The 12,603-nt window shown below is 37.1% G+C and overlaps 1 protein-coding gene across 1 annotated transcript in view; it reads left to right on the forward strand.

Moving 5' to 3' along the window:
• LOC135691872 (pyridoxal-dependent decarboxylase domain-containing protein 1) overlaps positions 1-12,503 on the forward strand; it is a 30,477-nt gene extending 17,974 nt beyond the window's left edge. Inside the window, exons 21-28 of the mRNA XM_065209862.2 lie at positions 141-246; positions 1,736-1,794; positions 3,958-4,070; positions 6,245-6,413; positions 7,523-7,600; positions 8,172-8,264; positions 10,163-10,268; positions 11,128-12,503. Coding sequence (XP_065065934.1) covers positions 141-246; positions 1,736-1,794; positions 3,958-4,070; positions 6,245-6,413; positions 7,523-7,600; positions 8,172-8,264; positions 10,163-10,268; positions 11,128-11,516 — 1,113 coding nt within the window. The 3' untranslated portion in view covers positions 11,517-12,503. The remainder of the gene's footprint in view (positions 1-140; positions 247-1,735; positions 1,795-3,957; positions 4,071-6,244; positions 6,414-7,522; positions 7,601-8,171; positions 8,265-10,162; positions 10,269-11,127) is intronic.
• The last annotated feature ends 100 nt before the right edge of the window (positions 12,504-12,603 follow it).

Raw genomic sequence — 12,603 nt, forward strand, 5'->3', positions numbered from 1 at the left:
TCTACATTAGCTTAGCAAAAAATGCCTACTTAAATAGATTTCAAACTATCTTCAGTATACCTGTTTCTTTATTTTCTTGTCATATCAGATGCTTCTTTTCTTTTGTGATGTTTAATTTCCGGAAAACTATTATTCTTCAGCTCGCAGACCATCTTCAACAATTATGTGGAAAGGTTGCAATCAAGCTGACTCAGATTTCTCGAGAGGGTTCGTGTATTGCTTTCAACCCACTGCAGTCATCGCGAGGTAGGATTGCATTTGTATTTGTATTTGTTGCTACCTAGCATGCGAAGGTAGTTTCTAGGACACTGCGAAGCTATGCTTATCGAGTAGTGTCCTGGTCCTTTCTCTCAATGTGACCACACCTCATGATTCCTACGCCTGGAATTACAGAGAGCTGGCGACTCTCCCCACTCTTGGTGTAAATTTGGTGATGCCAGGGACTCGAACCACAGACCCTTGGGTCTGTAGTCAGCGCCTCTAGCAACTGAGCCATCCTTGCACCTCATTTTCCATTCTCAAACACAAAGAAATGATAAGATGGCCACCATTGTTTTAATCGTTGCTTTGTTTATGTTTGCTTTTTTGAGCCAAGTCAATACCTCATCAGCAGTTATTTCTTAAGGCAGGCTGCTTTTCGTAGCTTCAGTGATGCTTGATAAATACATTTAAAAACATGCATAAATTTCAAATAATTTTATTATGCTAAAGGAGCTAGCACTAGAGGCTGTTGCAGAAAAGAGAGAGGGCTAGTATCCACTTCTAGCCATAACGGGGGGGGGGGGGGAGTACGCTCCCTTAAATTGGCTGTTTGCTCCATTTTCGTATTGTATTGCTCCTTTCATTGATGTTACGCCCCACCCCTTTGCAGTTATTGTGTGCAGGTGTCCTTCCGTGAGCATCTTGGTGAACATAATTGTTGACGATAGAGAAATGAAATTTTAAAAGTCCTGTAGCTAAACAAACGCTGTATTTTAGCTCTTCCTGTGTTTTAAAACAGCTCCATAGCTTTTGATTTTACATGTTTGTTCACTGTCATAAGGCCGTTTTTCTCAGGAATTCGATCAGATGAGAAAAGATAAAGAATTTCTTTATCACCAACGTTTGATAGTAATCTCCACGATCTTGCATCAAACTTTGAAAGCAATGACCTAGTTCATAATTTCTCTAACAACATTTAATACTCTCTAAAGGAAGTCGGTTGAGATAGGCTGACGTGAAATGATCCTAAGGCTAAAATGGTTTGGTTTTTACTCGACAGATTCATTATCTTTAGATCACAATCATAAAAACCTGACAGCAGTTTTTAAATTCGTGATGTTAAGTCTTGTTCTGTAATTTTTTTATTAAAACGTAATATTGATGCTCGTCAATGAATGCTAAACCTGAAATCAGAGATTACGTAATCACGACACATTTTTTAAGATAAAAGCTTCAGTGTTGTTAAAGCTTACAAGTCGCCAAAGGAAAGATTGCTAATGTACATATTTGTAATGTTCATATTTTTGCTTGTCTTCTGATTCAATTATTTGTTTCACTGTTTAGAAAATCTATGCGACTCTGCTGTAGTCGACAGAGGACCAGAGCTAGTTTTCCTTCGCAATACCACCAAATTTCCCCAAATACCATTTTTCTTTTAATTATCAACTACTGTGTAATATTGTGTTTTTTCCTAGGTAGACCCATGGCCAACGATTAGGATTTTTCTTTATTTAATTTGTTTTTTCGTTTGAAGCCTTAGGAACAGACAACAGTGACATTGACCAGTTTGTAGAAGAGCTGGAACAAGAAATCGTGAGTGATTCTTTCTATCAAACCATCCTATTCTAGATCGTAACAAACAGAATTTCCTCATTGAAGGAAGAAAATTTTCTGGCATTAAGCAGAAAGAACTTTAGTCACGTTGTGGTTGAAACGTTCACGTTCCCAGCTTTCCAGATTGTATAATCTTAGGACACCTGTAGTTCTTGAGGTCAGTGACGAAACAGAAGTATATCGGGCCCTTATTAAGAAGAAACTGAGTCGGGGCCCTTATTTGCAGATGGCAATACGGTTCCATCCCATCAAAAATAACATGGGCTCCCCCTTTTGGTCAAGGGCCTTTAGTTATTGAACTTAGATGCCCTAAACTGCGTTGCTCTATGGCTTGTGGTTGAAAATTAATATTTATATGCTTCTAAATTGATATTTATTGTTTGTTTACAAAACTTGTTGTTAGGAACACTTTCGCAGCACAGTGACTATTGTTTTTAGATGAACTGCTGACTGAGTTATGTTGAATGCCATTGAACAACGGTGTTTTATTTACGATAATGTTTGATCATGAAGGCTTGCTTTACAACAATGCTGTCATATATGTACCCAAACTGAGACATGAGATGCGATGTAGGAAAGTTTGATCGCTTTGATTTCATCCTAATCGCGTTATATCATGAAAGGATGTTGGTTTTGTGTCCAGATTTTTTTCAACTTGGAGACTGATTATTTGTGGGCATAGTTATAAATGACGGCGGCTTTAGCCTAAGTGGATCTTAAGGAAGACTAAATTATGCCCAAGGCATAACATACAACAAGGAGATGTGATTGTGATAAAAGGGGAGAGTTTTCAGTGGAATGAGATTGGGGAAGGGGATAAGTACAACGTTGAAACTGGAATGCACTGCATGTACTTTAAGAAGTTTTCATTATAAGAGAAGGAACTGCTTGTTAAGGTAATAATTATCAGTAATGATCTTTTCTAAGCTGATGCAAAAAACAGTAAAAAAAGTCTCGATCGATTAGAGTTGAATTTCTGAATGGTTATTTGAATGTATGGTTTGTCATGGTGGCTAGATAAAAACAGCATTGCGCCAGATTCATCAATCAATAGATTCATTGATGCTATTTCAAAGGTTTTATCGTTATTGAGATTCGCCATTCGTTGCTGAGGTCTTTTTAGCTTAGCAAAACTGTTTGTTATTTGAAATGCCATGCCCTTGAAAAGAAATTAATTGTCATTCACTAAGAGTAGCCCCTATCTTTATGTTTGGTAAGGTTACCACACGAAAGTTTGATTATGCAGACTATTTTCAGTGGCCTGGGGAATTGCTTACAAAGAGATACACTGCTTGAAACGATAATTAAATGTAATCAACGGTCAAGAGAAGAAATAGGCAAGGAAAAGTGGTTAAGGAAGATTTTATGAAATAAATAAAGCTGAAAAAAATTGCTATTGTGATAAAACCGGAAATCCCTTGAAAGCATTTTGCGATTAAGGAAGATGGCGATCCGATCAATCAATGAACGTAATCAATCACTGGTTTTATAACAAATAAACTTATCATTTTCGTATAGAACGAATCAGTGATATACAATGAAGCACGAAATCGTCTATTCACTAGGAAGTTTTGAAATCACTGTTGAATGATCAAACGTTTGTTGTGGGGGTGAGATCCTCACGTAGATTTGAAGTTGTCCGTGATTCTAAAACTTCCCGTTTTTGTCTGGGATTTTAGAATTTCCCGTCAGTTACTATGGCATTTATCTGATGTACTGTATACCTGAGGTCTGTGGCAGATGATATGTTTATGTTAGGTGATAACGAGTTAACAGATGCGAAAAATCCATTGCTACAATACCTATTGCACTGCTGCTTGATACTGGACAGGTATGACACACGTCGTATCATGATACACCGTTGATTACATTCAATAATCGTTGCAACAAGTGTATATCAGGTGTGTCATGGTTCTTGTGTTGATCGAATAATGGTGATCTGCTTTGATTCTCGTGAGTCGAAGAACGAATTGGAGAAAGGTTGAATGAAGAAAACGCCCCCCCTAAATGAAGCAGTAAACAAGTTTATCTGTTTGTCATAAGCATTCCTAACAGAGGGAGTGTTGTTGCAAGCAAATAATTCTATTCCTTTAACAGGCATTTCATCAGGCATGTTTTTTAGAATCCCTTTTTTGATTTCAGATAAGGCTGGATTCCACTTTAATATCGCGAAGTTTCTTTCAAGAAGCTTTCCAAACAGTACCAGACGTCCTCTTAATTGACAGCTCAGACAATCCGGTTGTCGGTGCCTTTCAGTAAGTTATAGATTTTAACTCGTACAACTTCTGATCATCTTCTGTTATTGTCAAAAACTTTAATTCTGCTTTCTTCTCGACTCCATGACAGGACGTGGTGTAACATGAGCTACAAACTTATGTTTGGTTTTGTAACTTTAATTATTTGTGACTTGCTTTTGTTTATTTTATTCAATTCTTTATGAAAAGTCGACATACTCTGTCTAGCAAATATGTCAGGACAAATTAAAATGGACCAGGGGCTTAAACAAAGTTGTCAGCTTCCTGCATTTAGAGCTCATGTTTAGGTCAGATACGTGCAAAGCAGATCTGATAAGAAGAGGCACTTCACTTGGGGACTGACCCGTTTTTGATCTGCATGAGCAAGAAAGGATGAATACTTTTACACACTGAAAAAGGTTTTATTAGATTTCTTAGAACTGCTGCAAACAGGATGACGTCAGGCAATCGCAGTAATTTTGTATTTGAGTTTCTAGTAAAAAAGACCGACACTGATCCACTTACCCCAATATTACCCCCACTCACCCCAATATTGGTTGTAAATTTGAATACCATTGTTATCCGCAATGAATCCATTAGACCACAAAGAACCACTCACCTTTGCGTAAAGCAACATTGGTAAAATGTACCAATACTTTTTGCAAGCATTGTAGGTAGCTTTCTTAAGGGAACACCCTGAATATGCAACTGCTTTATCATCCACAATTCCTACCAATGGTCGTGGTACACTACATTTGATTTTTGCACATTTCTATTGCATCCCCCTCCTCCTCCGAACAATATTTTTTCGAATAATTTTTAGAGGCTCGGTGTTTTTAGTTTATTCTTTTCAGATGATATTAACTCTACAACCAACATTGTTTTGGGGGAGCGTAGTGCGATATGGGTCTTTTCTATCGGAAACAGTTAAACTTTCGAAAAAACACTTTAGTAACTGGGCTTTCTAAGTATTTTTGGCAAGGACTTTAGTTTATTGCTAGCGAGGCAGATGAAAAGCGTTCGGGTGCTTTCCTTTCTGCTTTTTGTGTTTGGAGCAAATTTCAGCTAATTATTCTAAAAGTTCCAACTATTCGGAAATAGTACTTAGCAACTACACTCTCCACTCAATATTTTTAGTCGACTGCTTTCGAATCTTACAGGATTTGATAAGATAAGCAAATTATCTCCACCTCCCCAAATTGTCCAAAAGCCATTTTCGTAGAAGCTTCTTTGTACCCTTTTTAATTACAAGATCTTTCGTATGATTAATGGAGGAAATTTCGACAACTCGATATGGGTGGTTTTCAGTTCGTGCTAGCATTTGTTGAAGATTGATAATGGAGTATTGCTTCTTCTCGTAATTCTCAACAGCAGCAAATTGAATTGGTTACTTCAGTATTTTTATCAAAATACAAGATGAGAGTGCAAGTTGCCACTAAGTGGTTATTTCAAAATCGTCTACACTTTGCTTAAACAGGTGCTGTTAATATTTTTATAACCCAGGCTATGATTAGCGTCATCGATTCATTGTTTATAAAATCCTCAGTGAACTGAAACTCAGAGATCACTTTAATGACATATTTTGTCTCGTTTAACTTTTTTGAAAATTGGAAAAAGGCAGCCGTTTCTAATTCATTTTTCAAGCCACCCATGCTGTTCGCGATCAAACTCAGGTTCTTAAAAAAATACTAACAATGGGCGGACAACTTTATCCGGACGGCGTAAGCTGAATTTAGGGCCCTTTCAAATAATCTGCCGAAGAACTTTCGCTCCTCAAGAATTAAAATTGAATAAACATCGAAACTATAAACGTAGTTATATTAGAAAATACCGCGCCACCAGAGACTATAACGCAATAAAAACCGCTCTGTATAGAGGTAGACCATCCTCACTAACTACCGCGCTTATTTTTCGTTGAAAGATCACTAGAAATCATACAACTTGTTGAGATTTCTCAAGAATTTAATGCATTTTGAAAGCCTTGACGGAACAATATTTAACGGAACTTCTGCATTATCGAAGTTTAATTTTTCACACAGGAGGGAGTTATGTTCTCCCTCTATAATCTATCTTCGAGTCGATGTTTGGTAGCTAGTGAGCCATGATGCTTAAAACCTCTTGCTCTGACACTCGCAAAGCATTTGAGCTGATTTTTCTATCGAAGCATTTTTTACATTTTTTTGGTTACATTGCAGGTGCATCCCAAAGTACTGGAAAGTTAAAGCGACATCAAATTTAAGCGACAGCAAGAAAAGGGAGGCTAACGAACTTAATCGTAACATGTTACTGAAACTTTCCCAGGATTTCAACTGTCTCAGCGAAGGAAAAACTCCCGATGGTCAGATATACGTTCGGGTTGGAGTGGTAAGTATTAACGATTTCCTTTCTGTCTCAGGTTGTTGCTGCCGCATAATAAGCATTTGTCGTATATCATCTCCTGAACGCCTGACCTGAATTAAACGCCTCTACGAAACGCCTCTATGAAACGCTTCTACTTTCCACCCTAAAATGAAATTAACCCTTTGGATTTGTCAAACACACTGCGAAATATTCTAGTCGATGTGAATGGGTTTATCTGTAAGTTAACATTGTTATGTTTTTGAAAATAATTAATAAAGAGACTGCAATATGAAACGATAACAGGGTAACATTACGTGTGTCCGTGTTTGTTTTGTCGAAAAGCGCTATATCGATGTAGGTCCTGATTTCTTCCAACTCGAAAGTTATTTCTTATTTGCAAGTCGGCATTAGAAACTCTCCATCCCCACCCCTCCCCCATTGTTATTGTATATTCTGTATACACGGTGCACTTTGAGGGTTTGATAGCCTGCACCCATGTTTTTTATAAACATCTTTCCGAAATGGCTCTCCCCTGCATTTTTGACGTGGTAAAATATGCGATATGGGTTTTCTAAAATTGCTAAATTAATGCACACTGCACAAATTGACTTGTGAATCGCATCTTGCCTTTAAAATATGTCAAAAACCGAACAGTTTCCGAGACTACGTCATTGCAACGATATAATTGGTTTTCGAAGTCTATGTAAAAATGATTAATAAAACTATTCGGCTTTCCATGCTTCCACAAGCCGTGAATTCCTCACTGATGACGTTCAAAGCACTTTGTTAATACATCATTGTGTTTGCCTGTAATTCTTATCATCTGGCCACATTCTAGCAGTGTTTAGTAATTCTGCACGTTACTGTTGACTTTTATCGCCCATTATGAATTAGCCTCGAGCGATCATTCGTCCTTGACTTCACATTTGGTAATCCGCAATCTCTGTTAATTCCACACCAAGCTTTGCGTTATACCATTTGTATCCTGTGTAATTTTTCTGCGAATCGGTTTAATTCTTTGTAGATTCTAAGGTACTCTGCCAGAATAAATGCCTTTCACCCACTAACATAAATAAAGTACTGTGTGATAATTTGTTAACACACTATTCTTAAGGCAATATCCTGCTTTATAGATCGATGAAGCCTTTGATATTAATACCTTGGCAGAGACGGTCAAACACGTTGCGGAAGAATTAGAGGACAACACTAAGGTATTGTGGGTTTGTCTTTAAAGAGAATTTAATTTAACCCTGTTTAAGAACTGGACAACTAAAACCCACATTTGCAGCAAGTGAATATATAAGAATACATGCGCAAAATAGTTGTGATTGCAAGATATGCCAAGATATAAATCTCACTTGGAACGGCATATTGACACGAGCACAGGGAGACTGAAGAGAAAGGGAAGAAATTTCCATTGAGATGTGTGTAATCTAGTTGACTTTTTGACGAAGTATCATCAAATTAAATTTTCGTCAAAAATCTTTGTATAAAAGAGAGACCATTATGAAATCTGTAATCTTTGATGATTGCTATAGGATTGATAATTTCTATGCTTGAAAAGGTCAGAAGATCGTGGAACCTAGTTATCAAGACCAAAGTCTGATTGATTGATTTATTGATTGATTCATTGATTCATTGATTGATCAAAACAATACTATTTTGGTGGTTTGGATAGTCAACAGTACATCAGCGTCCACCTTCCTTCGTTGCAACAAGTGCTAAGCGACTAGTCCGAATGATTCTGCACTTAGTCGTAATTCCATGTTGATTTGCTTTCAGTTTTTGGAGACCATGAGTGATGCCATACAGAAAAGTATCCATGAGGCTGAAGCCGTTTTGCAAAAAGAATCTGAAGAAAAATTCTTTGAAGAGGTGATCTATCATTGGATTTATAGTATTTATGAACACTTACAGTTTCATTTAAATGAATTAATGACATGGCACGACAGGAAGTATATAAGTCATCGTAGCCCTCTGATTCATCTCAACGAGCAGTCGTTTCTACAAAAGGTAGATCTAGCACGTTTTGTAGACATGTTTCGATTTGGGTAGAGAGCAAACCAAAAACTGAGGTTTCAAAGCAGTTTTTAAATTTGGGGTAACAAAAATGCTTCTTTTGTTATGGGTAAACAACGGGCAACAGCATCTATATGAATCTGCTTTTTTATCAGTTATGCCAGACAGTTTATGCCGGAAATTACTAGAAAAATCGATTTACAAATCGATATTTCTATGAATTTGTTTATCGAGTCATGTGCTAAACAATTGTTGCCACGAATGTTGACTTGCATTAAAACCAACTTGTCATGAAGCTTTGTAACAGTTTTTTGCAGAATTGAAAACTTTATGTATGGTGACATTCGCTAACATCATTAGGGAAGGCTTCTTTCAAATGTTATCTCTCTGTCTTAAAATGTTGCAGTATCCCTAAAATCATGTTTTAAGTAATTATTTTTAGCATTAGTAAGGTCATTATGAGCAGTCATAATGGGTAACAATTTCAAATAACTGTCTTAACGTTTTCTCACGGTAAACTCTCTCTTGAGATCAGAATGGTGTCTTTGGTAATTAATTGATGATTCCATAGAAGAGATTGTTTCATTTCTGAACCTACAATGCCTGCCAAAGTCTTTATAACACTATCGTCACTTTTCAAAAGAAAATTCAGCAATCCACCTTCCCCAACTCTGAATTATATTTATTTTGGTCCCTGGAAGTTGTGTGATATTTGTCAAAACTGTTAACATTGTTCCAGAGGGAAGGGGATAGAAGTAGTAGTATTCAGGAAAAGAAGTGAAAAACTGAACAGAAATTGCTGGATGTTCCACGTACTTTTGGCAGGCATTGTAGTATTTCTTTACTTCTGGGCTTCCAAGTCCACCTTCTCACCTTTCATTCTTGTACTTCCCTTTTCCCTTTGCAAGTTTTTCAAGTATGGGTAAATTACTTAGAAAGCTTCTAAGGGTCATTACAGATCATTACAAATATGCAACAGGCTTTAATATTATAGCTCATGAAGGGGGAGATCTGGTCTTAGACTCCGGCTAAGTTATACTTGGCTCTCCTTCGTATCTCATAGTTGTTGTGACAGTCTTGTAGAGATGTCGGGTTTTCAAAGTTCCGAAGTGTTATCAGCAATTCCTTTTTGTTTTTCATTTTTATAACTTCGGTGTTCACGGGCCTTTCTTAAGATGAACGTAAACGTAATACTTAATTATAATGAAGTAAGTAGGAAAGTTCTTTTATGGAAATATTTAAAAATAAAATTTTGTCTAAAAATTGCCTGCCAAAAGTCTTGGAACACTGACATCAATTTCCAAGGTCAAAATCAATCACCCCCCTCTCCCCTACAGAACAATGTTGGTTTACTATCAAGCGGGTGAGGATTTTAGGAAGCACATTCTTTTGCCCTTCTTTTATGATATTTCTCTAAATTATCAACATTGTTTTGAGGGAAGGTGGCGGAAGTAGTAATTTTTTTCGGAAAGGAATAAAAGATATCAAATGCATCGCAAATTGCTGGGTGTTCCAAGTACTTTTGGCAGGCGTTGTGAGTCTAAATTAGAAGTTGGATCAACTTTTAGACACTTTCAAGTTCAGCCTTTTCCCTGATTTCTTTTTTCATTTGACGACGGCATAAGAAACTTCAATAGGAAACTTTCAATGGAAATAGTCAAACTTTAAACCTGTACTTACGAAACCTCGGAGTAGAATGCTCTTGTATTGACTGTTATGTAATATCAATTTTATTTCACCCTTTTTCCTTTCAGGGCGTTCTAAGGCACGTGCCTCTAATTGGCTCTGTTTTCAGTTGGCTATCACCCCCGTCTAAAGAATCACATGGTGTGACTGGTAGAGCTTTCAACCTGGCTTCTGGTTAGTTGCAATGAAATTTTCCATCTTATTGACAGCACGAAAACGCGGACCGTAATTGCTGCGTACTGAAGTGATATGTCCGTCCGACACTTCTCAGTGTATGCAACGTCGGATAGTGAACTTGTCAATTACTTGCCAAGATTGATGCCCCTTTTATTGGTCGCTTAATTGCAGTATGAAAGGGTTATATTGATATGGCATTATCATAACTTATCTTATTTTTTGCATGATAAACAAAACGGAACAATCTTTTTGTGATACAAAAACTTTTTGTGAACCCGAGTTTAAAAATGGCTTCGAAAAAGACAAACATTTTGAACCGTGTAACTAAAGATTTTCGTCTGACACTCTTCAGAGTATTAAACGTGAGAACATAGATCGAAAACTCTACGCTAGGAAATATACCAGTTGTGGATTGAAATAGGCCAATCAGAAATGCGAGCACATGACTGTTTAGGTTGCCCAATCAGTGCCGCTTGCCTATTGAAAATGTTACCATTAAACGAACTCTTTCTGTCTACACAATAGTGACTTTTTCATGAGCAGCTGAAGGAAAGCTGCGTGACGTAACCCAGAGTTACAATTTTCTGCTAATATTTTCACCCAGCACTCAGAACTATGAAAGTGTATACACAGTAAAACTCTTCTTAAAATGGCAAAAATGGCCTATTTTTTAACGATCATAGGGTAAGTATAGGTGTTGCACTGTGACTTAATGTTTCTTTCATAATGTTTATTTATCATTTGAATGCTTATTTATCATCTGTTTTGTTTATCTTGCCTTTGGAAAACCATTAGTAAATTCGAAAATGATGGATTAATAAGCCTTTATATCAATATTGCTAAATTTTTCATTTAGGCAAACTGCAGTCTACTGAAAAAACGTACAGATATAAAATGCAACTGCAAGGGGAAGAGGATGCTGGTGACAATACGAAAGCGACTTCATCGCAGGCTGCACCCACAACATCAGAAACCGACGTGGATCTCTTGGAAAAAGATACGGTAACCCCAGATGCCAAAGAGAGTGAAGATGAGTCACGCGAAACAGGCAGTTCCGTTAATGATGAGGCGGAAATATCAGTTGAAGAGACAGCTGGGGAAGCAAGTAGCAAGGAGCATGAAAACGAGATTAATACCGAGCCGTCAAAAGAAAGCGAGGCTGAGGATGGCGATACGACCCAGCAGAATGACGAGGAATCAGAGACTACTGAAAATGGCGAGGAGGTTAAGGAATCTGACGTTTAGATTAATGAATAGCCTGGAAAGTGTGTTTGTACAATTAACTTATGATTTATTATCTAGACCGAGATAGTTAGCTATCAGGTACGAATTTTAGACTAAGTGGTAACCGAAGTATCAGAATACAAAATGGTTTGGTGATAAATGCAACTCGAACTACAACAGTTAATTGTCAATATGACGTAAGTATTCATAAATTCCAAGAAAATTTAAATCGCTAATATGATCTCATTACGTAGGATGGATATCCAAATGGAGTTGGCACAATATATTGTTTTAGGAACATTCGCTCTCTCAGACTCAGACAAATCGAGACACATAGAGAAACAAGTAGAAAATAATGCCAAAGAATTGTATAGAAATTTAGCGGTATATTTTGAAAACACTTATTATCTTTAGACAACTCAGCATTTTGTTATTACTGGTGAAGGTTTTTTGCTTTCAATATTGATAGTCTTAGTGAAGGCCCTTAAATCACAAAATAGACCTATCAATCAGATTGTGACATAAGCATCAACCTTCGTAAGTCTGTCCAATTTGACACTTTTAAAATAACAGAAATCAGACCCTGTCTTAATTCTGCCGATGAATGCTTTTTCTAAAACCCTTTGGTAAACAACAGCCCTAGTTGTGTCAGTCTTCAAGGCCGAGTTCCAAGTAAACCACAAAATGAACGAATATAAGAGCCGGATTTCGTCCATAGAATTTCACGAAAGAATCAAGCCGGGGTCGGATCCTGGCTCAGTACAGTGTTTCAAATTCGGTGCATCATCATATTTTATACTGTTGTCACAATCTGTTTGACTGATGTGATGTGGTATGGGCCTCATTCTTGGACTAGTATCTCGTCTCTTGGAAATTAATAACCTCGTGACGTCATTTTCGGTATTTTGAAAATAAAGGCTGGGTTTTAAGTCCGGTTTATATTGCATCTAAAGCATGATATTGCAGTTTTAGTTCAAATGTGAATCACCGGGAAAATGTGAGTCATCATATAGCACACTTTGTTTTTGTCTGTTCTCTATTTGATTTCAAACAAATCGTGGTAAACTACCTAGAGATGCTCTTGGGAATCGTTTCAGGCACTTAATAG

The sequence above is a fragment of the Rhopilema esculentum genome, chromosome 13, assembly GCF_057945365.1.
Source record: "Rhopilema esculentum isolate cy_ngs chromosome 13, ASM5794536v1, whole genome shotgun sequence".
Taxonomy (NCBI): Eukaryota; Metazoa; Cnidaria; class Scyphozoa; order Rhizostomeae; family Rhizostomatidae; genus Rhopilema; species Rhopilema esculentum.